Genomic DNA, 27770 nt, shown 5'->3' on the forward strand with positions numbered 1-27770 from the left:
ATTATCACAGGTTTTTTTTTATCCTTTTTAAATCATAATGATAACAGAAATCACCCAAATGGCCCTGATAAAAAGTTTACATACCCTGGAATGTTTGGCCTTGGTACAGACACAGAAGGTGGCACACACAGGTTAAATGGCAATTAAAGGTTAATTTCTCACATTTGTGGCTTTTTAAATCACGATTAGCGTCTGTGTATAAATAGTCAATGAGTTTGTTAGCTCTCACTTGGATGCCCTAAGCAGGCTAGACACAGCCATGAGGAGGTTGAAAAGAACAGTCAAAAGCCCTGCGTAACAAGGTAATGAAACATTACAAAGATGGAAAAGGATATAAAAAGATATCCAAAGCCTTGAATGTGCCAGTCAGTACTGTTCAATGATTTCATAAGAAGTGGAAAATTTGGGGATCTCTTGATACCAAGCCAAGGTCAGGTAGATCAAGAAAGATTTCAGCCACAACTGCCACAGGAATTGTTCAGGATACAAAGAAAAACCCACAGGTAATCTCAGGAGAAATACAGGCTGCTCTGGCAAAAGATGGTGTGGTTGTTTTTAAGGAGCACAATACGATGATACTTGAACAAAAAAAGAGCTGCATGGTCAAGTTGCCAGAAAGAAGCCTTTACTGCACAAGTTCCATAAAAAGTGTGATTACAATATGCCCAACAACACATTGACATGCCTCATTGGCTTTTTTGTGGCATTGGCGCAGTAAAGGTTTCCTTCAGGCAGCTCAACCATGCAGCTCTTTTTTGTTCAAGTATCGTTGAATTGTGCTCCTTAAAAACAACCACACCGTCTTTTTGGAGAGCAGCCTGTATTTCTCCTGAGGTTCCCTGATGGTTTTTCTTTGTATCCTGAGCAATTATTCCGCCAGTTGTGGCTGCAATCTTTCTTGGTCTACCTGACCTTGGCATCAAAAGAGTCCACTTCTTAATAAGGTATTAACCATTTCAGCCCTGGAAGATTTGGCTGCTCAATGACCAGTCCATTTTTTGCGATACAGCACTGCATTGCTTTAACTGACAATTGCGCGGTCGTGTGACATTGTACCCAAACAAAATTGACGTCCTTTTTTTCCCACAAATAGAGCTTTCTTTTGGTGGTATTTGATCACCTCTGCGGTTTTTATTTTTTGCGCTATAAACAAAATAATAGCGACAATTTTGAAAACAAAAAAACAATATCTTTTACTTTTTGCTATAATAAATATCCCACATTTTTTTTTTTTTTTAAAACTAATTTTTTTCTCAGTTTAGGCCGATATGTATTCTTCTACATATTTTTGGTAAAAAAAAAAAAAAAAAAAGTCTACAAAATAGGGGATAGATTTATGGCATTTTTATTATTTTTTTTTTTTTTTACTAGTAATGGCGGCGATCTGCGATTTTTATCGGGACTGTGATTTTGCGGCGGACACTTCTGACACATTTTTGGGACCATTGACAATTATACAGAGATCAGTGCTATAAAAATGCACTGATTACTGTGTAAATGTAACTGGCAGGGAAGGGGTTAACACTAGGGGACGATCAAGGGGTTAACAGTGTTCCCTAGGTGTGTTCTAACGGTAGGGGGAGGGGACTGTATGGGAGGAGAGAGAGAGATCCGCGTTCATACTTAGTATAAACACACGATCTGTCTCTACTCCCCTGAAAGAACCAGGATTTGTGTTTACACACACAGATCCCGGTTCTCGCTCTATCCCCCTCATCAGTGCAGACCCCCCTCATTAGTGCAAACCCCCCTCCATCAGTGCAGACCCCCTCAGAGCAGACCCCCCTCCATCAGTGCAGACCCCCCTCCATCAGTGCAGACCCCCCTCCATCAGTGCAGACCCCCTCAGTGCAGACCCCCCTCCATCAGTGCAGACCCCCCTCCATCAGTGCAGACCCCCTCAGAGCAGACCCCCCTCCATCAGTGCAGACCCCCTCAGAGCAGACCCCCCTCCATCAGTGCAGACGCCCTCAGAGAAGAACCCCATCAGTGCAGACCCCCTCAGCAGACCCCCCTCCATCAGTGCAGACCCCCTCAGAGCAGACCCCCCTCCATCAGTGCAGACCCCCTCAGCAGATCCCCCTCCATCAGTGCAGACCCCCTCAGCAGAACCCCCTCCATCAGTGCAGAACCCCTCAGCAGATCCTCCCCTCCCATAACGCCCCCCAAGCCCCAGCAGTGAGCACAGAGATAGAGCGGCCGTCGGTGCAGCGTCCGGCGCCGTGTGTTCAGTGGAGAGGGGAGGGGCCGACCCGTGCGAGAGGAGAAGCCGATTCATTGGCTGCACGGATCGAGCCCCCTTCCCCGCTCTACTTAACACAAGGGGGAGCGATCAAGCGGCGGCGGCGGGACCGGCCGCCATTTTACTGAAGCCCGTTCCCAAAAATGCAAATTGCAAACATTCCCGATTTTCTCTGGGCAAATCCTGATTCGGGACAGCCTCCGACCGGGACGAGGGTCCCAAAATCGGGATTGTCCTGGGAAATTCGGGACTGTTGGCAACTATGCAGAGGATTAACCCCTTAGGTTCCACAGTGAGTATAACAAGCATGCTTTACTGCATAGACAGACTGATTTTACTGTTGAGTTGATATCACATAGTCAAAGGCACAGCCACATGGAAAAGAATACTTCTACACAAGCTCTCATGCTGACCAAAGACAAAATGCTTTTTCAACCAAAACTGTTTTCATTTAATATTTTTTACAATGATTTCTAGTGTGTGAAATGCGATATATTAAAAAAAATATTTTCTACATGAAATACACAGTATACATTTTCAGCACACTGAAAAATGTTTGTAACCGAAGAGCCTGAAGCCAGAGTGATTGTTCAGACATTTATTGGAGATGAGATCTTAAAGTGGTTGTAAAGGCAGAAGGTTTTTTTAAATGAATGCATTCTCTGCATCAAAGTGGTTGCAAACCCTTACCTATACCCAGTGACGTGACCAGCCTCAGGTGATACACAGAGGTGAAACAAATCTTTCTACATGATGTCACACACTGCAGAGCTAGAGCACAGAGCTGAGTGTAATCAAAGCTGCTTGCACATTTCCCTCTTCACAGGCTCAGAGACAGTATTAATTTTAACGACTAAAACATTTTAGTCGACTAAATTAATATTATTTTAGTCGACTAAATACAACTAAAACTAAAACAACTGAGATGACTAAAATACGACTAAAACTAAAATGGTATTTTAGTCAAAAGACTAAAATGGGGACTAAAACTAAAATGCCATTTTAGTCAAAAGACCAAGACTAAAGCTAAATTGAAATTTGACTGCAAAATTAACATTGGTCTGTAGTGCATGTTCTTACCTCAATACTATAAATAATAACATATTAGATTTTTCACTCCAGCAGTATATAATGAGTTTGGAAATTGTAGAGAAATGTTAACTAATGCATTACAATTTAATTACACCTATTAGATTTTAGACGACTAAAATGAGTTTTAGTCGACTAAAATGTACTGGAGATTTAGCCGACTGAATACGACTAAAACTAAAACAATTGCATAAGACTAAAATGGGACTAAAACGAAAATGCCATTTTAGTCCTAAGACTAAAACTAAAACTAAATCGAAATTTGCTGTCAAAATTAACACTGCTCAGAGAAACATAGAGCTGAGGGTACGAGTCATCTACTGTTGCTGAAGGGCGGCGGGCATCTACCAGGAGGCTGTTGACCCAAAGGAGAAGTACAGCCAAAGCTCGTGGTGGGGATCTAGCAGACAGCGTTGACTGACAGTCACCAGCTCGCTGCTTGGGTGTTCCCTTCTGGGAACATTTTGCATCTTCTCAATGAATACAAAGCATTCTCTGATTGAAGGATGTGGAAAGATGGGACAATGGCATCACAATCTCCAACTTGTCCAGTCAGAATAATTTGCATTAGAGCCCTTGCACACTGGGGCGGGGGGCGGCGTCGGCGGTAAAACGCCGCTATTATTAGCGGTGTTTTACCATCGGTATGCGGCCGCTAGCGGGGCGGTTTTACCCCCCGCTAGCGGCCGAGAAAGGGTTAAATACCACCGCAAAGCGCCTCTGCAGAGGCGCTTTGCCGGCGGTATAGCCGCGCCGTCCCATTGATTTCAATGGGCAGGAGCGGTAAAGGAGCGGTATACACACCGCTCCTTCACCGTTCCGAAGATGCTGCTAGCAGGACTTTTTTTACCGTCCTGCCAGCGCATCGCTCCAGTGTGCAAGCCCTCGGGGCTTGCACACTGGAATGAAAGCAGCGGCACTTTCGGGGCGGTTTGCAGGCGCTATTATTAGCGCAATAGCGCCTGCAAACCGCCCCAGTGTGCAAGGGCTCTTAAGGAGCCTATTGACACTGCATAATTGGCATCTGCTTTGGTGACAGATATAGTAGTGATTGTACATCTATAGCCAAGGTCTCCAAACTTTCTAAATGAAGGGCCAGTTAACTGTCCTTCAGAATATAAGGGATGAACTAAGTGAAGCTGGTGGAGCTAGAAAATACACCAACATCAATGGAAGTAAACAATGCCTCTGGCTTGGCGGTCAGTGGGTGTAAAAAAATGATTATTTGTGCCTCATCATTAGTGTCAGTAGAAGGAATAGTTCCCTGTTGGTGTCAGTGGAGGGAATGGAGCCGCATCGTTGAGGTCAGTAGGAGGAATAGTGCCCCAAAAGACAGATAAATACAAGCAAAGGGCCACAGTTTGGAGACCACTGATCTACCTTCAATCTACTGGCCTACCTTCAATTTGGGGAGGGTCAATCAAACTCCAAAGAATCGGCCATTGGCCAGAAATTATTTTCCTAGTAGACTGCCAATGCTTCCCTAAAATAAAGCTGGTACCATGCATGTCCATATGAGGTGTAATAATACCAACCATTCTGTTGAAGGGAAAACATGACCTCTGACATATCAGCCTGGTGTTTTTTAACCACTTAAGGACCAGCCTCGTTTTGGATTTTAGGTGTTTACATGTTTAAAACAGGTGTTTTTGCTAGAAAATTACTTGGAACCCCCAAACATTATATATGGTTTTTCTTCTAACACCTTAGAGAATAAAATGGCGGTCGTTGCAATACTTTTTTTTGCACCGTATTTGCGCAGCGGTCTTAAAAGCGCACTTTTTTTGGAAAAAATTCACTTTTTTGAATAAAAAAATAAGACAACAGTAAAGTTAGACCAATTTTTTTTTTATATTGTGAAATATAATGTTACGCCAAGTAAATTGATACCCAACATGTCACGCTTGAAAATTGCGCCCGCTCGTGGAATGGCGTCAAACTTTTACCCTCAAAAATCTCCATAGGCGACGTTTAAAAAATTCTACAGGTTGCATATTTTGCGGTACAGAGGAGGTCTAGGGCTAGAATTATTGCTCTCGCTCTACTGGTCGCTGCGATACCTCACATGTGTGGTTTGACCACCATTTTCATATGCGGGCGCTACTCGCGTATGCGTTCGCTTCTGCGCGCGAGCTCGTCGGGACGGGGGGGTTTTAAATTTTTTTTTTATTATTTTTATTATTTATTTTACAATATTTTATTTATTTTTACACTGTTTTAAAAAAAAAATGGTGTCACTTTTATTCCTATTACAAGGAATGTAAACATCCCTTGTAATAGAAAAAAGCATGGCAGGACCTCTTAAATATGAGATGTGGGGTCAAAAAGACCTCACATCTCATATTTACACTAAAATGCAATAAAAAAAAAAAAAAAAAGTCATTTAAAAAAATGACATTTGAAAAAATGTGCCTTTAAGAGGCGTGGACGGAAGTGACGTTTTGACGTCGCTTCTGCCCAGCAGTGCCATGGAGACCAGTGGGCGCCATCTTAGCCTCACTCGTCTCCAGACACACCACAGAGGAGGACGCGATCGCCTCCGCCGCTACCGACGGCTCGGTAAGCGGTGGAGGGCACCGGATCGCGGTGGGAGGGGGGGGCCCCTCTCCGACACCGATAAAAGTGATCTTGGAAGCGAAATGGACCACTTTTATCTGAAAGCCGGCCGCCGCACAAAAATGGGGATACCGAGGTTATGGCAGCTAGCTGCTGCCATAACAACGATATCCGCCACCAAAGTTTGGACGTACATCGTCGTGCGGCGGTCGGTAAGTGGTTAAAGTCTGCACGTGGCTCTGTCACTCCCTGTTTGCAGCCACTTTAGAGTTACTCTTTTTATACATAAAAAGAATAAATAGCAAGCACCCTGCAAACGCAGATCTATCCTGCTGTCCGTTTGAGGAATCTTCACTCTCTTCAAGGGCTACAGCATCCAGCTCCATTGACTTAAATAGGACAGTATGCCAAGGACTGGGACAAGGACAACCCTGGAGGAGGCCACTGATCTGGAACAAAGGTAAGTAAGCAGCTAGAGAAGGGGAAAGTTAGTGTAGTTTAGCTTGAAGGAAAAGGGGGACTGTCTTAGTAATTTGAACTTGAACTAAGCTAAAAAAAAAATAAAAATAAAAACTCATATAAATTGGAATTTTTATGTCAGAAGAAACACACAAAGGGGGTTATTTATGAAAGGCAAATCCACTTTGCACTGCAAGTGCACTTGATCTGAAATGAGGGGAAGCTCTGCTGATTTTATCATCCAATCATGTGCGAGCTAAAATGCAGTTTTTTATTTTCCTTGCATATCCCCCTCGGATCTACAGCGACTTTACTTCCAAGTGCACTTGCCGTGCAAAGTGGATTTCCCTTTAGTAAATAACCCCCAAAGTCTCTTCTTCCAAAAAACTGCTTGCTTCCAGCAGTTTTTTATTTAGTGCACACTGCCAGAGATTTATACGTAGGGTAGAATTTACCCCAGATGCCAGGAATGCAGCAGGGTGCCAGAGATGATGTAACTCACATGCAGAACTTGTATTATCAGTGGCTGCCCAATGGCAGACACAGAAGATTCCAGTTCAGGAAGAAGACAGGCAGAAAATGTCAGCAACAGAGTGTGCATACTTGCATATTATGACAATAGCCCCACTCACCATGAAATACTTATTGCCTAACTCCGGGGAAAAATAGTGGGGCTGCCCCAAAGCTGCAAGGGGTAAAATCCTCATTTAGGTCTAGAGGACCGGATAAAGTACTTTTATTTACTCGATACCCTGCTCTCTTGGCATCCTCACTTCCAATGGAAGGCTAAGAGCACTGCGTTCTGCTTGATGATGTCAAAGGACCTGCGACCACTGGAGAGTAGGAGAAAAGAGGTTGCAGAGACCAGCCTAGCAATGTGGAGGCAGCCTGTGGAATGGGAGGATCGGGTAAGTAAAAGAGCTTTTAAGCTCCACTTTAGGGTACACCTGTCCTTTAAAATTTTCCAATTAATCAAAAAGATCTATAGAACCAAAATATTTGAAAAAGTCATTACTCAGCTGTCAACGTAACTTAAGATTTACTCTACAAGAAAGCTCATACGGTCTTAGGCCAATTTTACAAGTCACTGCTGGCATCCTGGGCAGCCCCAAGCAACAGACTGTCAGAACGGTAATAATAAATGCACATGATTATGTGTGAACATCTGCACTGTAATTCCAAGACAAGGCAAAGAAATTATCAAACTTGCCAACATTTCAAAAGAATTTACAGGAATACTGTACCTCAAGGAGGTTGTGCGGGGAAACAAAGATATGGGACCTTGACATGAACTTGACATTACCCCTGGACATTATTTTATTGGAATTTACAACACACCTACCATGTTCAGTATGATCACTAGTCATAATATAAGGGTTATACCTTGTACATATTTGAGGGTTCATGCAATTGCCAAAATATGTGCATCACTGCATGCTTTTCTTTGTTCCTATAAATTAACAATTGTGCTTGGCATGGAAAAGTTGCATGAACTTTATGGATAAAAACGCACACCTGAGGAATGCAGCATAGTGCATTATTTGAATTATAAACCTTATAATGCCCCAAAATTACATTTTTAGCAGAGAATCCCTTTAATTTGGACGTTTTTGAAGAAACTAGGAAAGTAAAAGGCAAGAAGATTATAGTTAAATTAAACTAATAAAAATACTTCACTAGCCATTGCCTAGTTGAGACTTTTTGCCTACTACTGTTAAAGCTGGGGTTTAGGTATGGCAATTTTTACAACATTGTACAGAGTAGCATTAGTCCAGTTTGGACCAATCTTGGTATGTATGTGCCATACCTGTGGAATCCCCGGGGAATCTTGAAATCACTTTAATAGTCATTGCTAGTACATTGATCTCCACTAGATCCCATGCTGACCATCTGCCCTGCTTCTTACTGAAAACAGGAGGCCGCTCGCTCAGCACAAGCACCATTCAAAGAAAACAGTGACCACCTTCTCCACCTCATTCAATCAAAGAACACTTTGCATTTATTGAGAAAATGCAAAATGACCTCTGAATGGCACCCATGGCAAGCAAGCAACCTTCTGTGTTCACAGTGCAGCAGGCTAGCTGCTGAGCACGGGACCCGGAAGCTAGTGGAGATCACGGGGGATCCCACAGATGTGGCACATACTGTACATTTTTACATTGGTCCAAGCTGGACCAATGTAATATATAAAAATTCATCCCTATAGCTTACAAATAACCATGTTCCCAACAATGCCCTAGTAATACAGTGCCTTGAAAAAGTATTTATACCCCTGAAATTTTCCACATTTTGTCATGCTGCAAACAAAAATGGAAATGTACTGTATTTATTGGCGTATAACACTCACTTTTTTACCATGAAAATGGGGTGCAAATAGCGTGTGCGTGTTATACGCCAATACTTCAATCTTAGCTGCCTCAGGGGGGACAAGGAGGGGGTCCGGAGGAGCGCTATCAGATTACATACAGCGAGAATCTCCTGTTTACTTGGCAGCCTCTGTAATAGGAAGTCCTGTCTCCTGGGTCGCCATTGGACCACTGTTCTGTCTATCATAGGAGATTCTCTTTGTATGTAATCTGTCGGCGCTCGTCCCGCCCCCTCCCTGTCCCCTCTAGGCTGCAGGTGGACGTCAATCAGGCTGCACTGATGGCAATGGTGAGGCTGCTGCATTGAAGGCAATCGTGAGGCTGTATTGATGTGGATTGATGAGGCTGCAGATGGGCACTGACCCTTATTTTGCTCCAAAGTTCCTTATTTAAAATTTTAGTTTTTTTCCTGAAACTTCCCTCTTAAAATGAATGTGCGTGTTATACGCCGATAAATACGGTATTTTATTGGGATTTTTTGTGATAGAAAATGGAAAATAATAAATGGTTTTCAAAATATTTTACAAATAAATATATGAAAAGTGTGGCGTGCATTTATATTCAGCCCTCCTAAGTTAATACTTAGTAGAACCACCTTTTGCTGCAATTACAGCTGCACGTCTTTTTGGGGATGTCTTTACCAGCTTTTCACTTCTAGAGAGTGACATTTTTGCCCATTCTTCTTTGCAAAATAGCTCAAGCTCTGTCAGATTGTACGGAGAGCGTCTGTGAACAGCAATTTTCAAGTCTTGCTACAGATTCTCAATTGGATTTAGGTCTGGACTTTGGCTGGGAAATTCTAACACAAGAATATGCTTTGATCTAAACCATTGCATTCCATTGTAGCTGTGGCTGTATGTTTAGGGTTGTTGTCCTGCTGGAAGGTGAACCTCCACCCCAGTCTCAAAGCGGTGTTCCACCCAAAAAAAAAAAGAAAAAAAAATTAAAAGCCAGCAGCTACACATACTGCAGCTGCTGGCTTTTAACAAAAGGACACTTACCTGTCCTGAAGTCCAGCGATGTCGGCACCGCAGCTGTTTCCATCAGCTGTCGGGTGCTGCCGCCACAATTGCGTGTAAGGGCACTCGGCAGTATAGCCTTATGGCTTCACGCAGTAGTGTATGCACGAGACCCCGCTCCTCTCTCCTATTGGCCTGGGAGAGGAGGAGGGAGCCCCACGGTGATGTCATGGGCCGCGGTCCGGACTCCCAGAAGTGGGAACAGGATACCTGTCAAAGACAGGTATCCTGTCCCCCCTCCCCCCCAAAAGGTGCCAACTGTGGTACCGGAGGGGGAGAGGAGACAAATGAGCTGATTTTCCACTTTTGGGTGGAACTCCGCTTTAAGTCTTTTGTAGACACTAACAGGTTTTCTTATAAGATTGCCCTGTATTTGGCTCAATCCATCTTCCCATCAACTCTGACCAGCTTCCCTGTCCCTACTGAAGAAAAGCATCCACAGAACACGATGCTGCCACCAGCATGTTTCACGGTGGGGATGGTGTGTTCAGAATGATGTGCAGTTTTAGTTTTCCGCCACACATAGCGTGTTGCTTATAGCCAAAAAGTAAATTTTTTTATCTGACCAGAGCACCTTCTTCCACATGTTTGCTGTGTCCCCTACATGGCTTCTCGCAAACTGCAAATGGGACTTCTTATGGCCAGATTTGTGGCTTGCACAACTAATAGTTGTCCTGTGGACAGATTCTTCCACCTGAGCTGTGGATCTCTGCAGCTCCACCAGAGTTAACATGGGCCTCTTGGCTGCTTCTCTGGTTAATGTTTTCCTTGCTCGGCCTGTCAGTTTAGGTGGGCAGCCATGTCAGTGTTAGGTTTTCAGTTGTACTATACTCTTTCCATTTTCGGATGATAGATTGAACAGTGCTTCGTGACATGTTCAAAGCTTGGGATATTTTTTTTATAACCTAACCCTGCTTTAAACTTCTCCACAACTTTATCCCTGACCTGTCTGGTGTATTCCTTGGACTTCATGATGCTGTTTGTTCACTAAGGTTCTCCAACAAATCGCTGAGGGCTTCACAGAACAGCTGTATTTATACTGAAATAAAATTACACACACGTGGACTATTACTGTTTACTAATTAGGTGACTTCTGAAGGAAATTGGTTCAACTAGGTTTTAGTTAGGGGTATCAGAGTAAAGGGGGCTGAAAACAAATGCATGCCATGCTTTTCACATATTTATTTGTAAAAAAAAAAAATTGAAAACTTTATAATTTTCCTTTCACTTTACAATTAGGTGCCACTTTGTGTTGGTCCATCACATAAAAATGTGGAAAATTGGGGTATGAATACTTTTTTAAGGCACTGTAAGTCCATTGTCCCCACATTCTGTTTCACCAACTAATCTGTACTTCCTGTACGTCACCTTTAAAACTCCCACACTTAGTACTTCAACAGCTCATCAACCTCCAAAAACTGTAGTGAGATAATCCATCATCCCCCACAATTTTCCCTCAGCAAGTCTTTCACAGATTTTCTGCAATTTTCTTAGGTCCTACAACCTCTTACTTAGCATTTAGCCACCTTATAAGCTTTATATGAAAGATTTGTAAAAAGCTCTGTGTGCTTCCAAAACAGTTTGCATGCTCATAAACAAACTGATATCCTTGAAGAAAAAAGTGGATGTGGCTCCCTGAATATTATTTAAAGTGGAACCCAACTGATTAATCTATATGTTTCCCAAAACAATTACAGTATCTCACAAAAGTGAGTACACCCCTCACATTTTTGTAAATATTTTATTATATCTTTTCATGTGACAACACTGAAGAAATGACACTTTACTACAATGTAAAGTAGTGAGTGTACAGCTTGTATAACAGTGTAAATTTGCTGTCTCCTCAAAATAATTCAACACACAGCCATTAATGTCTAAACCGCTGGCAACAAAAGTGAGTACACCCCTAAGTGAAAATGTCCAAATTGGGCCCAAAGTGTCAATATTTTGTGTGGCCACCATTATTTTCCAGCACTGCCTTAACCCTCTTGGTCATGGAGTTCACCAGAGCTTCACAGGTTGCCACTGGAGTCCTCTTCCACTCCTCCATGACGATATCACAGAGCTGGTGGATGTTAGAGACCTTGTGCTCCTCCACCTTCCGTTTGAGGATGCCCCACAGATGCTCAATAGGGTTTAGGTCTGGAGACATGCTTGGCCAGTCAGTCAATCACCTTTACCCTCAGCTTCTTTAGCAAGGCAGTGGTCGTCTTGGAGGTGTGTTTGGGGTCGTTATCATGTTGGAATACTGCCCTGTGGACCAGTCTCCAAAGGGAGGGGATCATGCTCTGCTTCAGTATGTCACAGTACATGTTGGCATTCATGGTTCCTTCAATAAACTGTAGCTCCCCAGTGCCGACAGCACTCATGCAGCCCCAGACCATGACACTCCCACCACCATACTTGACTGTAGGCAAGACACGCTTGTCTTTGTACTCCTCACCTGGTTGCCGCCACACACGCTTGATACCATCTGAACCAAATAAGTTTATCTTGGTCTCATCAGACCAAAGGACATGGTTCCAGCAATCCATGTCCTCAGTCTGCTTGTCTTCAGCAAACTGTTTGAGGGCTTTTTTGTGCAAAATCTCTAGAAGAGGCTTTTTTCTGGGACGACATCCATGCAGACCAATTTGATGCAGCGTGCAGCGATGGTCTGACCACTGACAGGCTGACCCCTCACCCCTTCAACCTCTGCAACAATGCTGGCACTCATACATCTTTTTTCCAAAGACAACCTCTAGATATGATGCTGAGCAACTTCTTTGGTCGACCATGGTATGGCCTGTTCTGAGTGGAACCTGTCCTGTTAAACCGCTATATGGTCTTAGCCACCGTGCTGCAGCTCAATTTCAGGGTCTTGGCAATCTTCTTATAGCCTAGGCCATCTTTATGTAGAGCAACAATTCTTTTTTCAGATCCTAAGAGAGTTCTTTGCCATGAGGTGTCATGTTAAACTTCCAGTGACCAGTATGAGAGAGTGAGAGCGAAAATTTAACACACCTGCTCCCCATTCACAACTGAGACCTTGTAACACTAACGAGTCACATGACACCGGGGAGGGAAAATGGCCAATTGGGCCCAATTTGGACATTTTCACTCAGGGGTGTACTCACTTTTGTTGCCAGCAGTTTAGACATTAATGGCTGTGTGTTGAGTTATTTTGAGGGGACAGCAAATTTACACTGTTATACAACCTGTACACTCACTACTTTACATTGTAGCAAAGTGTCATTTCTTCAGTGTTGTCACATGAAAAGATATAATAAAATATTTACAAAAATGTGAAGGGTGTACTCACTTTTGTGAGATACTGTACATTCTATGAATAAAAACCGTTAAGCGGGTTACACACTATGAGAAAATCAGACGAACGGTCATCCGATTTTCCATGAAGGTGTGTATCACGATGTAACCGACAACGGTAATAACTTGTACCAAAATTCTCGAACCACAAAAGCAAATGTTCTTTCTTGTGTATGATTTCTATGTTTGTTGCCACCTTCTTCCAGGTCGTTCTTTGCTTCTGATCATGCATGTTTTTCTCTATTTGATTATTTCTGTGCGATTACTGTACACATTGAGCAAAATTCGGACCTTGTGTACACATACAATAAACATTTTCTAGCTTGCACCTTTATTTATTTTTTTTTCGTCTGAACAGTCGGAATAAGCTGTCAAAAGCACTATACCAATGATCAGATAACTGACTGATTGTTCCTCTGAATTTTTTTCCAGTTTTCTTATAGTGTGTAAACAGCTACAATTGCTTGTGCTCTCAACTGAACTGTCAAATCATCCAATAACTAGTGTCATAATTGATCACATGTGCAGTACCATAACAACTACAGATCAAACAGAAGCTAAGATAGCAGCTTCCTTGATTGTAAAAGATAAAAGGGTTTCATTTTGATTTAAGTACAATCTGTTACTCTATAAAGTACTGGGTCCTACAATTGCATGACACAATCTGTTTATTTTACCTTATCTTCCCACAGTTAGGCCTGGTTCAAACCTATGCATTTTTTAGTGCGTCTTCCATTTTTCAGAAACTCAATACAGTCCATTTAACCGCTTGCCGACCGCCGCATGTACATTTACGTTGACACAATTGCACGGACAAGCAAATGGATGTACAGGTACGTCCCTTTAAATTTGCCGCTGTGCCATCACGTGCGTGCTGCGAGCTCTGTAAGTGTGATCGCGGGTCCCGCAGACTCGATGTCTGCGATCGTCTCACGGAGATCAAGTATGGGGAAATGCTGATGTAAACAAGCATTTCCCTGTTCTGCCTAGCGACAGGACACTGATCACCCCTCCCTGTGATTAGTGTCGTGTCACACATAGCCCATCCCCCCACAGTTAGAATCACTCCCTAGGACACACTTAACCTTTACAGTGCCACGTAGTGTTAACCCCTTCACTGGCAGTCATGTTTACACAGTAATCAATGCATTTTTATTCGCTGTATAAATGTGAATGGTCCCAAAATAGCGCCAAAAGTGTCCGATGTGTCTGCCATAATGTTGCAGTCACGATAAAAATCGATGATCGCCGCCATTACTAGTAAAAAAAAAAAAAATATTAATAAAAATGCCATAAAACTATCCACTATTTTGTAGACGCTATAACTTTTGCGCAACCCAATCAATAAACGCTTATTGCGTTTTTTTTTACCAAAAATATGTAGAAGAATAAGTATCGGACTAAACTGAAGGAAAAAAATGTTTTTTTATATATTTTTTGGGGATGTTTATTATAGCAAAATGTAATAAATAATGCGTTTTTTTCAAAATTGTTGCTATTTTTTTGTTTATAGCGCAAAAAATAAAAACCGCAGAGGTGATCAAATACCACCAAAAGAAAGCCCTATTTGTGGGGAAAAAAGGACGTCAATTTTGTTTGTGAGCCAAGTCGCACGACCGCGCAATTGTCAGTTAAAGCGACGCAGTGCTGAATTGCAAAACGTGCTCTGGTCTTTGGCCTGCCAAATGGTCCAGGGCTGAAGTGGTTAACATGGTTTCCTATGGATGTAGTTCACATCTGTGCATTTTATGGAAAGAGCCAGGGACCTTTTTCTGGTTTTTGGTTCCATAGACTTCAATGGATCAAAAACGTGAATTGAAAAACACAAAATGCACCTGGAATATGCAAACTGCAACCTGCTTTAATCTTCTGCCCTTGCTGTTTTAACTTTGGATAGTAAAACATTTTTTTTCTGCCAGTAAACACCTTATACAGCCCACTTCCTGTTTCTTGTCTGGTAAAAAACCTAGGCTTATGACATCACGTCAGAGTTTGCCAGGAAGGGAGGGGGGGATCAGTCATAAGAGGGCCAATGAGAGCTGCAGAGCTGCAGATGTGCCTGTGTAAATCCAGGACGTGAACAGGCAGCAGCTTCAACTGCCAACAGCTAAAATGGTTGCAGCCAGACTCAGTGAAGGAAGATTTCTGCAGCATATTTGGCAAGTACAGAATCACAGTATATGCGAAATAATATGCAAAGTGGTTGGAGGGAAGCTTCAGAATGGCAAAGATGTTTTTATTACAAATTATGTGAGCAGACTGCAGTTCCTCTTTAGGCAATTTCAAGACTCATAAAAACAATTATTACTGATGAGTTACTATATATAACTGTTTTTTACTAACATGCTGCACCTATGGTAAAAACTCTGTGTATATAGAAGGGATATAAATGCAATGATGGATGTACGTATCCATAATGGCAAGTCCTAAATCAGCAGAAGTGTTTACACAAGCACTGGGAAATGGCTGTCAGCAAATTAAATTACTCAGCAGGGACCTTGTCCAGGGAAAATATCCCATGTCTTCCATCCAGACATCAATATATTTTTTATGTATCATCAAACTGCAGCACATATGCTAAAATTACATTTTAAAAATAACCAGAATGTCATCTGTATTGACCTCTCCAAAACAGGATTTGGCCAAATCTTTCCTTCCACTAAGTACAGAAAGGATGTATGTTCTGTGCAGGCACTGAAATATACTAGCAGTAGTAGTATTATACTACCATGTGTGTGCTATAACCCCGCCATACAAGTACTCTGCCTACTGGCAGGCCTACGTCTCACTGAACTATAGAAGGATACAGGAATACCTTGGAAAATGACTATTATATAACTAGTATTATAGTTGTTATCTAACTATATAGACTATTATATAAAACCATATATATATATATATATATATATATATATATATACACAGTGGCTTGCGAAAGTATTCGTCCCCCTTGAACTTTTCAACCTTTTGCCACATTTCAGGCTTCAAACATAAAGATATAAAATTTTTATTTTTTGTGAATATATAATCATAAAAACTGTAATATATTGCAGATACTAGTCCTTGGTATGGTGGCTGAATTAGTTTTCTTTTTTCAAGCTTCATTTGCTTTATTTTCACCTGGTAATCCTGAGCCCTATGCAGGGAGCCACAGTTGTCACCCTAGGCTGCTCTCCTGACATGGACTACAAACACATCTGTATATCTTCATCTCCATTACATGGGGAGCGGAACAATTGGAAGTATACAGAAAATATCTAGGAAGATGGATATTCTTCCGTGCAGCTCACAGGAAGTGGCAAAGACATTGCATTTCTGGCAGGATCAAGAAGGTATTGTCTGTATTTGGTGAATATGCTCCTAGCTTGAAAAAAAGAAAATGAATGCAGCCATCACATCTAATGCCGCGTACACACAGGCGGACTTTTCGACCTGACTGGTCCGACAGACTTTCCAGCGTACTTTCGACGGACTTCCGATAGACTTTCTAACGAACGGACTTGCCTACACACGCCAAAGTCCGACGGATTCGTACGTGATGACGTACACCGGACTAAAATAAGGAAGTTGATAGCCAGTAGCCAATAGCTGCCCTAGCGTCGGTTTTTGTGCGTCGGGCTAGCATACAGACGAGCGGATTTCTGGGTCCGGCGGAGTTACGACGTAAAGATTTGAAGCCTGTTCCAAATCTAAAGTCCGTCAGATTTGTGATTGGAAAAGTCTGCTGAAGGTCCGGTGAAGCCCACACACGATCGGATTGTCCGCCGCCTTTGGTCCGTCGGCGTCCGTCAGACCAGTCCGGTCGAAAAGTCCGAGCGTGTGTACGCGGCATAAGGCCCAGTAAGCTGCAATATACTTCATTTTTTTGTTCTTGGGTTTAGTTATCCATTTAAGCAGGCCCACCTAATATCCATGCATAATATTTGTTTTTTTCAGTATTTCGTCTATATGTGTATCTGCAGCCCAAATGAACAGTGAGGAGTGTGAAATAATAATCCTTTTACCATGAGCTATTCTTAACATTAATCCATTAGTTAATATATACAACGGCTCTACAAAAGTATCTATACTCTTTAAACAGCGTAAGCATCTCAAAAGCCAGTTAATGTACAATCACACATGGAGGAAACAAACACAAGAATAATGGGATCACAAACCCTCCATGGAGACTGTTATAATGGGGGAAATTGAGCTCCGAGCATCAGAATGGGGAAGAAAGGGGATTTAAGTGACTTTGAATGTGACATGGTTGTTGGTGCCAGACGATCTAGTCCGAGTATTTCAAAAACTGTGGATGTACTGGGATTTTCACGCACAACCATCTCTAGGGTTTACAGAGAATGGTCCAAAAAAGAGAAAATATCCAGTGAACGGCAGTTGTGTGGAGGAAAATGTCTTGTTGATGTCAGAGATCAGAGGAGAATGGGTAGACTGGTTTGAGATGATGGTGGAAAGGCAACCGTAACTCAACCACTCATTACTACCAAAGTATGCAGAATACCATCTCTGAACACACAACACATCAAATCTTGAAGCAGATGGGCTGCAGCAGCAGAAGACCACACCGGTGCCACTCCTGTCAGCTAAGAACAGGAAACTGAGGCTACAATTCGCACAGGCTCATCAAAATTGGACAATAAAAGATTGGAAAAAAGTTGCCTGGTCTAATGAGTCTCGACTTCAGCTGCGACATTCAATTTCTGAATTTGGCGTACACAACATGAAAGCATGGATCCATCCTGCCTTGTATCAACATTCAGGCTGGTGGTGGTGTAATGGTGTGGGGGATATTTTCTTGGCATACTTTGGACCCCTTAGTACCAATTGAGCATTGTTTAACCACCTCAATACAGGGCACTTTCACCCCCTTCCTGCCCAAGCCATTTTTCAGCTTTCAGCGCTGTCGCACTTTGAATGACAATTGCGCGGTCATACAACACTGCACCCTAATGAAATTTTTATAATTTTTTCCCCACAAATAGAGCTTTCTTTTGGTGGTATTTGATCACATCTGCGGTTTTTATTTATTGCGCTATAAACAAAAGAAGAGGGACAATTTTGAAAAAACACAATATTTTTTACTTTTTGCTATAATAAATATCCAATTTTTTTTTTTTTTTAATACATTTTTTCCTCAGTTTAGGCCGATATGTATATTTCTACATATTTTTGGTAAAAAAAAAAAAAAAAAAATCGCAATAAGCGTATTGGTTTGCACAAAAGTTATAGCGTCTACAAAATAGGGGATACATTTATAGCATTTTTATTTTATTTTATTTTTTTTTACTAGTAAAGGCGGCGATCAGCGATTTTTATTGTGACTGCGATATTGCGACGGACATATCAGACACTTTTGACACAATTTTGGGACCATTCACATTTATACAGCGATCCGTGCTATAAAAATGCATTGATTACTGTGTAAATGTGACTGGCAGGGAAGGGGTTAACACTAGGGGGTGATCGAGGGGTTAATGTGTGTCCTAGGGGAGTGATTCTAACTGTGGGGGGAGGGGACTGACTGGGGGAGGTGACCGATCGGTGTCCCTATGTACAAGGGACACACCATCGGTCTCCTCTCCTCTGACAAGACGTGGATCTGTGTGTTTACACACACAGATCCACGGTCCTGCTCTGTTACCCGGCAATCGCGGGTGCCCGGTGGACATCGCGGCTGCCGGGCACACGCATCGGGTCCCGAGCGACGCGGCGCGCACGCCTCCCCCTAGTGGCTCAGGAGGGCGATCACGTCAAATGACGTCCGCCCAGATTAGCAGCTCCCTCGTCCCACCGTCATATGACAGTGGGCGGGCAGCTAGTGGTTAAATGCCACGGCCTACCTGAGTATTGTTGCTGACCATGTCCATCCCTTTATGACTACAGTGTACCCATCTTCTGATGGCTTCTTCCAGCAGGTTTATGCACCATGTCACAAAGCTCAAATCATCTCACCACTGGTTTCTTGAATATGACAATGAGATCACTGTACTCCAATGGCCTCCACAGTCACCAGATCTCAATCCAATTGAGCACCTTTGGGATGTGGTGAAATGGGAGATTCACATCATGGATGTGCAGCCGACAAATCAGCAGTCAGTGTGTGATGCTATCATGTCAATATGGACCAAAATCTCTGAGGAATGTTTCCAACATCTTGTGGATCTATGCCATGAAGAATTAAGGCAGTTCTGAAGGCAAAAGGGGATCCAACCCGGTACTAGCAAGGTGTACCTAATAAAGAGGCCGGTGAGTGTATGTAAAACCTAGCCTAAGGCTCGATTCACACTAATGCGTTTTTTGATGCATTTTGCAGAAATGCATGGGCATTTTTTAACATGGGTTCCTATGGAACATGTTCACATTAACGCATTTTTGTGCCTCTGTGTTTTTGGAAAGGGTCGGGGACTTTTTTTCATGTAAAATGCAGCGTTTTGCATGTAATAGAATTCAATGGACCCGCATCCAAAACGCAAGTACCGCGTTTTTACCGTGTTTTTGGAGCGTTTTTCCTGCGATTCGCGTGTTTTTTTATACTGTATATAGCTGGTTGCTAGGCAACCACAGTGTAAATAAAAAAACTGTAAAAAAAAAAACCCAAACTGTGGCAAAAGCGCATGTTCAAAAACGCGGCAAGCACCGCAAAAAGCACTGCAGAAACGCTCAAAAGCAACATGCATAGATGTGAATCGAACCTGAGCCCTGATTCACTCCTTTGCAGGTTGCAGTTTGCATATTGCAGGTGCATTTTGCATATTTCAGTACAAGCTTTTCATCCATTGAAGTCTATGGAACCAAAAACCAGAAGAGAGTCCCTGGCCCTTTCCATAAAATGCACAGATGTGAACTACATCCATAGGAAACCATGTTAAATGGTCTGTAGTGTGTTGCTGCAAAACTGAAAACGCGCTACAAAATGCATAGGTGTGTACCAGGTCTAAGACATAAGTGCTATGCCCTATACTACTGTGTTAATATGTTGTCACTAATGAGAAAAATTATTATAGTCATTACTATCATTAGCCTGTAAGGCTCGATTCACACCTATGCATGTTGCTTTTGAGCGTTTCTGGAGTTTTTTTTGTGATGCTTGCCACGTTTTTGAGCAGCGTTTTTACAGCATTTTTGCGGCGTTTTGCGGTTTTTGTTTTTTTTACAGTTTTTTTAGACTGTATACAGTCTAAAAAAAAAAAAGCCAAAAACGCAAAACGCATCAAAAACGCTGCAAAAACGCTGCACTTGCGTTTTTGATGCTAGTCCATTGAACTCTATTACATGCAAAACGCTGCATTTTGCATGAAAAAAAGTCCCTGACCATTTCCAAAAACGCAGAGGTACAAAAAGGCATTGATGTGAACATGTTCCATAGGAACCCATGTTTAAAAATTCCCATGCATTTCTGCAAAATGCATCAAAAAACACGCTAGTGTGAATGGAGCCTAAGTGTCTTCTCCTCATACCAGCCCTGCAGTGTTTTGTTTTGTTTGTTTAACAGATTCCTCTTCACCTGCCCTCCACAATTTGTCACTGGTACATATAAGAATGCCCAAATGTGTCATTATGTGTTGGTAATGTAAAGACAAAACTTCTTTTTGTTTTGGATGGAGCGGAGAAGTGTTATAGTAGAACTAAAGGCAAAACCTTTTTAAAATTTTGGATAAAATAAGGGAGAGTTATAACCCCTGTCAGCACTTTTTTCTCATAGTTGTCCCATTAGGGAGATTTCACTTCCTGTCCCATAGCCAAAACAGGAAGTGAGGGAATCCCTGGTGTTCACCAGAATTAAAGTCCCCATTGGAAGATTTATCCTCTAATACTGTTCTGAGGACAACCAAAAATGTGTTGTTTTTTTATCACTTTCGCTTTCAGGGATAACCATAAAGCTGACAAATAGAGAGGGTGAATCTCCTTAATGGGGACACGGACAGTAATAAAAACCTGACAGGTGTTCTAATCTCCCTATTGCCTTTAGTTATACTTTACAACCCATGTCAGGTTTTTACTGCTGTCTTTGGCCTATTGGTTATGCACTTTCCGGCAGAAAAGGTCAGACGGAATAATTTCATCGGATATTCCGATCGTGTTTGGGCTACATCGGACTTTTTCTTTCGAAAATTCTGACGGACCTAGAAATAGAACATGTTTTAAATCTTTCCGAAGGAATCAATTCCTATCGAGAAAACCGTTTGTCTGTATGCTATTCCGATGGACCAAAAACGACACAAGGGCAGGTACTGGCTACTGGCTATTTAACTTCCATTTTCTAGTTCCATCGTACGAGTTGTACATCACCGTGTTCTAAACGATTGGACTTTGGTGTGATCGTGTGTACGCAAGTCCGTTTCAGCGGAACTCCGTCGGAACTCCGTCAGAAAAACCGTCAGAGTTTATTCTGAAGGAAAAACCGGTTGTGTGTACGCGGCATTAGACTTCTCTTTACTTACTCCCCTGGAGAAAAAGCAAGAGGTGATAGAAAATTTCTACAAAATGAGGGGAATTCCTCTCTTAATCACTGAAAGTGATGTCCCCTATTGGATTGTTTTGTTGGCCCGTTACATGCTGTTCTGATGACAACTCAAATAAATATTGGATTTTCAGTCTTTTTCTGTCAATGCCAATAGATAATGGTGAATCTACTGAATGGGGACACAGACAGCAGTAATAACATGACAGGGGACCCAACCCTCCCTGCTCTACAACAACAACAACAAAAAACTTTGCATCAACTTTGAAGCATATAAGCATTTGTGTGTAAAGTACAGGGCCATCTCAGTTATGCTGGTGATGGAGGGCAGTGATATATTTCCAGAGACGCTGTCCTTCTAGGTTGGGAGAATGGTGTTTGCGGGTCCCTGCTGAGCTATAGGGATTGAGGCAATGAGGACCTTTCCAGGTATAGTGTGGCACTGAGCTGCCGAGGATTTGTAGACATTGATGAGCTAGACATAGAATTTATCTGTTCCTTGTGAGCCTCATCAGATGGGAATAGGGAGTCCAGTACTCTGATCAGTAGTGTTCCATCCCCACAATAAGCTCATGTCCTAATAATATAAAGAAGCTGTTCCCAAGCTTTTACCCCAGAGCAACCTGTGAAATCCTATTAACCTTTCCGGGAGCCCCTACTAGCATCAATGTATTGGGGACCAGTGGGAAGAACGTCCCCCCTTACAGTGATGGTCCGAATGCCACCCTTATAGACAACTAAAAAGTTCTGCCAGGATGGTCTTGGACCCGGAATGCTGCAGACACCATCAGATGGGAGGTCAATCAGCCGCGGCTCAAAGAGCCCCTAACAAGCTCTGGTTGACAATGGCTGTTATAAACCTTTATCTGCACTACACGTCCCAGAACAGCTCCAACACTAACATGCTTGTTCCAAAAAGGCAGCACCAAGATCAAAGCGCAGTAACCCTAACCACCAATTTGATTCTTTCCAATGAAGTGGAGAAGGCTTCGTTGTGATTGGTTGCTCTGGGTTTCCACACTTGGCTGTGTGCCGTAGTGAAAACATTCTGGGTGTTACCCAGCTGCTGTCATGATGATACAACGTGGGAAGCAGTAGAGAAATGCAATCCTGCCAGTCAGACAACAATCACTGGCCGGATAATCAGGAACAGCAGTTCTGCCCAAAACGTGAAGACGAGTCCAACCATAACACATCTGACAGGCACAAACAATATTATTCTGCTCCTACTACGTTCATTAAAAACACTGCCTCCCCTTCACAAGGATTCTGTTCTTATTCTGACGTTATGATTGTGCTTATGACAGGTATCCAAGCCTTATATCCCCGGGTTCTGTTTACTCCAAGGATTTTCCAAAATATCCAAAATCAAGAAACGGAATGACATCACCTAGGAGGTTACATAGTTCATCTGGTTGAAAAAAGACACAAGTCCATCTAGTTCAACCAATAAAAAAGGGGAACATTTTTTTTTTTACAATCCTATATACACAATCCTATACCCACAGTTGATCCAGAAGAAGGCAGAAACCAACAAAGCACAAGACTCATCGCTGAAATCTGCTTTGCATTTCTAGCGTGCAACTGCTAAATGGAATATGCAATAATGCACCTGTTCTACCACAGCAAACCCAAACCACCTTTATTATTTCATCATCATCACATTCCACCAACAAATACTTTGACTCAGGCCCTAAGCACCCTAAGGGTACGTACACCCAAACCATAGACTTCTATTATTTGCTTTGCTCCACTTGCTTCTCTTAAAAGAGAAGTATGTTTTGTTTTTTTAGAATCATACTTACCTAGGTGGATGCAGCATCGGACCGGCGCCTCTAACACTGAGAACACCGCCGATGGCTCGGTTCTCACAGATCCGTGAGCAGAGAGAGTGCTCTGCCCCCTCTTACTGGAGCGTTGGGCTGTGGAGGAGGGAAGGAGGCAGCTGTCTCAGGCTCTAAGCAGTTTGCTGAAAGGCTGAGCCAGGTGCCAGTCCAGGGATCTGGGTGGATCCGGACTCTATGGTCGTGATGACGCCCAAACATGGACTGGCCCTGTGATGTCAGCAGAGGGCGGACTTCAGCCCACTGTGTGCTGAAAATGGGTCACAGGAGCGCAAAACGAACTGCACTCCATAGAAGTCCAGCCAAACGAGCTTTGGCTATACTTCTCCTTTAAATATACAATTTGAAAGGATTTTGGTATATCTGTTGGATAAATGCAAAAAAGATAAGCCCTGGTGATCCTGCCAGAGATTCATGGAGCTTGGAATTTCCTGTGTACTCTACAGTGTTATCAGCCCTGCCCAGCTCACTTCTGTGAATTGCACAACACCTCCCCCTATGTTATAGAGATAAGAAAAGAGGAATGTATTCTGTTGTCCTAAAACATTTCCTGTCCTAGGGTGACAACACTGCTATTATTGTTCTGTATAGAGCAATGGTTCTCAACTCCTGTCCTCAAGACCCACTACCATGCCAGGTTTACAAGATAACTGATATACATCACAGGTGATCTCATTTGCTGCTCAGTGATTGCAGTATTCTAGTCTGCATCTCCCCAAGGTAATACATAAAACCTGGCCTGTTAGTGGGTCCTGAGGACAGGGTTGATGACCACTGGTATAGAGCCTCATGGCGCTTACTATCCAAGGTCCTTTGCACATATACTAGGGACAATTTGGACAGGAAGCACGCAATGTGACTGATGGGGGGTGACACTATCACGGTTGGATATCACTTTCTACTTGATGGTGTCACTCGGGTGCGGTCCCCACCCCCCTGCACCCCAATAGCGATGCCACTGGGTTCAAACCAAGAACCCTGGTACTGCAAGGCAAAATTGCTAACCAATAAGCCACTGTGCTATTCTACAGATACAACATAATGAGGAAGTGTTGTCACCCTAGGATAAGAAGTGTGCTACTGACAGGATCACCAGGTGAATAAAAAAATAAAAAACTGCAGTCATGATATCTAATGCTGGCCATACACTATGCAATCAAGTTGTACAATTTCCTTTGGATCCACCGTTAACTATGTACTGCAAGGGCCTGCCTGATTTAAAATGAATTGAATCGGTTATTTAAGCTGGCCATACATGGATCAAAATTTGACTTGCCCTGAACCAGCTTGTTGGAAAATGTGATTGGATCAATTGCCTGCAGAGCTGATCAGTGTATTCTGATGGCAGGGGAGCCCCACTGTCAGAATACAATGATGCAGTGTGAAGGATTTCCTCATCCACCTCCAATGTGTATATGAAGGAATTGGAACCATGTATGACCAGCTGATGACCATGCTGATGTCAGATGGGTGCCTCTGATTTTGACCAATCACCAGCGGGAAGTCATCTAAAAAGGCTGCCTGTGTGGCCTTATGGAATCGATCCTTCTGTAGCTGAGGCAGTGAGATGTCACTTCTATCTCTAGACAGCGAGACTCAGAAGCCTTTGGGCCAGCGACAGAGCGACATCTCGCTGTATCTGGCTACAGAGGGAGCCATTCTATAGGGACAGATAGACAGCTTCTTTAGTGTCCCCGCCGCTGGCGATTTGACTCTAACGGTGGAGTCGTCAGTCTGACATCAGCCTAGGAAATACATTGTTTGCTCTTTGGTTTAGATACATTGTAAGATGACATGTGTCTACCTTTCTTTGTGTTACATTTTACAGGAACATAATAAAATATGAAGTGTTCGTACATCAGGCCCCCAAGCTATGTTATGTATGTGTGAGGAGCTCAGGCTGCAGACCCTTATCCCCATACATCACTAATGTGTGTCCCATCATCCCCTTCACAGCCCATCTATTATACAAGCACTGAGTGATATGGCTGAAGGGCCCACATTCCTGCAATGACAACTAGTCTGCCTTTTACTTCTCATCATTTGTTCTATTACATGAACAACTCCATTCAAACCAACACAATCATTCTGGTCACAGCAAAAGAAATAGTTAGGATGTTGTCATTAGGCAGACCTAAACACATTGTCATTATTGTTATGTTGTGTTATTACATCTGTGTACTGTTTGTGTTATTTAAATACACCTCCATTCTGTGTCTGGATACAGTCATCATAGATATCATACTACAGCCCTGTACAGGTTATTATTCAGGAAGGCTCTGTTAGATGTTCAGTTCGTATTTCTAGGCCATTCCCCCTAAAGGACCGACTCTGGATCCAGATGACATCTTCCCCAACCTATGCAGGCTGCTATTAGGAACGTGCCATAGAAAGCCATAATGAGGTCACAATCCCCATGTGATGAACATGCCGATATTCCCAATTCTGCACGATTCAGCATGTCTTCTATTAGAGAGCTGACCATATATCCTATATCATATGTTCTACCCATCATATCATATATTCTGCACACCAGATCTTATATTGTATATATATTCCGCACATCATATCATATATTATGCACATATATCCTATATCTTATATATTCCGCACATCATATCATATATTCTGCACATATATTCTATATCTTATATATTCTGCACATGTATCCTATACCTTATATATACACTGCACATATATCCTAGATCTTATATATTCTTCCCATCATATCATATATTCTGCACATATATCCCATATCTTATATATTCTGCGCATATATCCTATATCTTATATATTCTGCCCATCATATCATATATTCTGCACATATATCCTATATCTTATATATTCTGCACATATATCCTATATCTTATATATTCTGCACATATATCATATAGCTTATATATTCTGCCCATCATATCATATATTCTGCACATATATCCTATAGGTTATATATTCTGCACATCACATTATAGATTCTGTATATCGTGCCTTATATTGGATATCTTCTTATATTATATTTCTTACATATCTTATATCATATATTCTGCACATATCTTACACCATATATCTTATTATATTACATTATATATTCTGTACATCATATCTTACATAATAGATTCTGCATACCATCTCTTATATTGAATAACTTCTTATATGATATTTCTTACACGTTATATATTGTGCACATCATATCATATACTATATATCTTATATATGCTGCATATCATATCTTATATCATTGCTTTTGCACATCATATGTTGTGTTATTATCATTAATATTATTGTCATATATTCTACACATCATATCTTATTTCCTATTATTATTATATTTATATAATGAATCTTAGCATATATTCTGCACATCATATTTTATATCTCCTATTATTATATATATTATATATTCTACACATCAGATTTTTTAGTATATATCTTATTATATTCTATATCTTATATATGCTGCACATCATATCTTATACTATATATATCTTATTATATTATATATGTTATGTTATTATCATTAATATTATTGTCATATATTCTACACATCATATCTTATATTCTATTTATATAATCATATATTCTGCACATTCTATTTTATATTTCCTATTATTCTATATCTTATATATTCTACACATCCTAGTTCTTCTGTATCATGTAGTATATATTTAGCAGATGATCTCTTGAATCCTGTGCTATATTGTCTCCTCGGATGATGTGACATGTGTTGGCAGTGCTGGGTGCAGTGTGTATGTTGCCATCCTCCCTGATGGCAGAGCCCCCATTGCCCGCTATGTCTCTCTCTCACTCTCTAGCTGGGTACCCGCCTGTGTCTCTGTGTATGCTGGCAATGCACCCCTCGGGGGATCCTTACCTCCTTCTCATCTATGGGGGTCCCAGGAGGCCGCACAGGATCCAGGAGGAGGAGGGGGGAGAAAGGAAAGAGACAGGTCAGGTGTGGAATGATGTAATGTCCCCTCTCTCCCGGGTCCCCGGCCCGCTCCTCACCTGTCTTCAGTAGCTTGCTCTTGTACCTGATGCTGGTGCTCATGGTGTACAGCAGAGGTAGGTAGGTGGGTAGGTGGGTGGATGCGCTGGGGGATGCGGGCTGCCCGTCCTTTGTGTTGCTCCTCTACAATCCACTCCCAGGGATGGGGAGAGCAGGCTGCGGCTGCATTACTGGATCCACTGGCACCTGCTATTGGCTAAGGCTGTCCCAGCCCACAGCTTGCAGCCAATGACGCAGAAGAAGTAGCCAGGCTGGGCCCGCCCCCCGGCTGTCTGTTGTACGGTGCGGTGTCAATGTGCGCACTCCCAGCGCTGACACGGTGACATACAAACATTGGGGACAGGACAACAGGGGACACACGTGTGATCACACCCTCCATACAATCCCACCCCACCGATCCTCTGATCATGGCAACTCCTTTC

The 27770-nt window shown here is 42.3% G+C and overlaps 1 protein-coding gene across 2 annotated transcripts in view; it reads right to left on the reverse strand.

Annotated features, from left to right (window-relative positions):
- SEPTIN5 (septin 5) overlaps nt 1-27552 on the reverse strand; it is a 117754-nt gene extending 90202 nt beyond the window's left edge. Inside the window, exons 1-2 of one of the 2 annotated variants that reach the window (XM_073628939.1) lie at nt 27348-27552; nt 27214-27224 (exon numbers count right to left, since the gene is read on the reverse strand). In XM_073628939.1, coding sequence (XP_073485040.1) covers nt 27214-27224; nt 27348-27390 — 54 coding nt within the window. In that variant the 5' untranslated portion in view covers nt 27391-27552. The remainder of the gene's footprint in view (nt 1-27213; nt 27225-27347) is intronic. The other variant, XM_073628942.1, reaches the window with a different exon arrangement.
- Between the last annotated feature and the right edge of the window lie 218 nt (nt 27553-27770).

This window comes from Aquarana catesbeiana, linkage group LG01 (genome assembly GCF_042186555.1).
Source record: "Aquarana catesbeiana isolate 2022-GZ linkage group LG01, ASM4218655v1, whole genome shotgun sequence".
Lineage (NCBI taxonomy): Eukaryota > Metazoa > Chordata > Amphibia > Anura > Ranidae > Aquarana > Aquarana catesbeiana.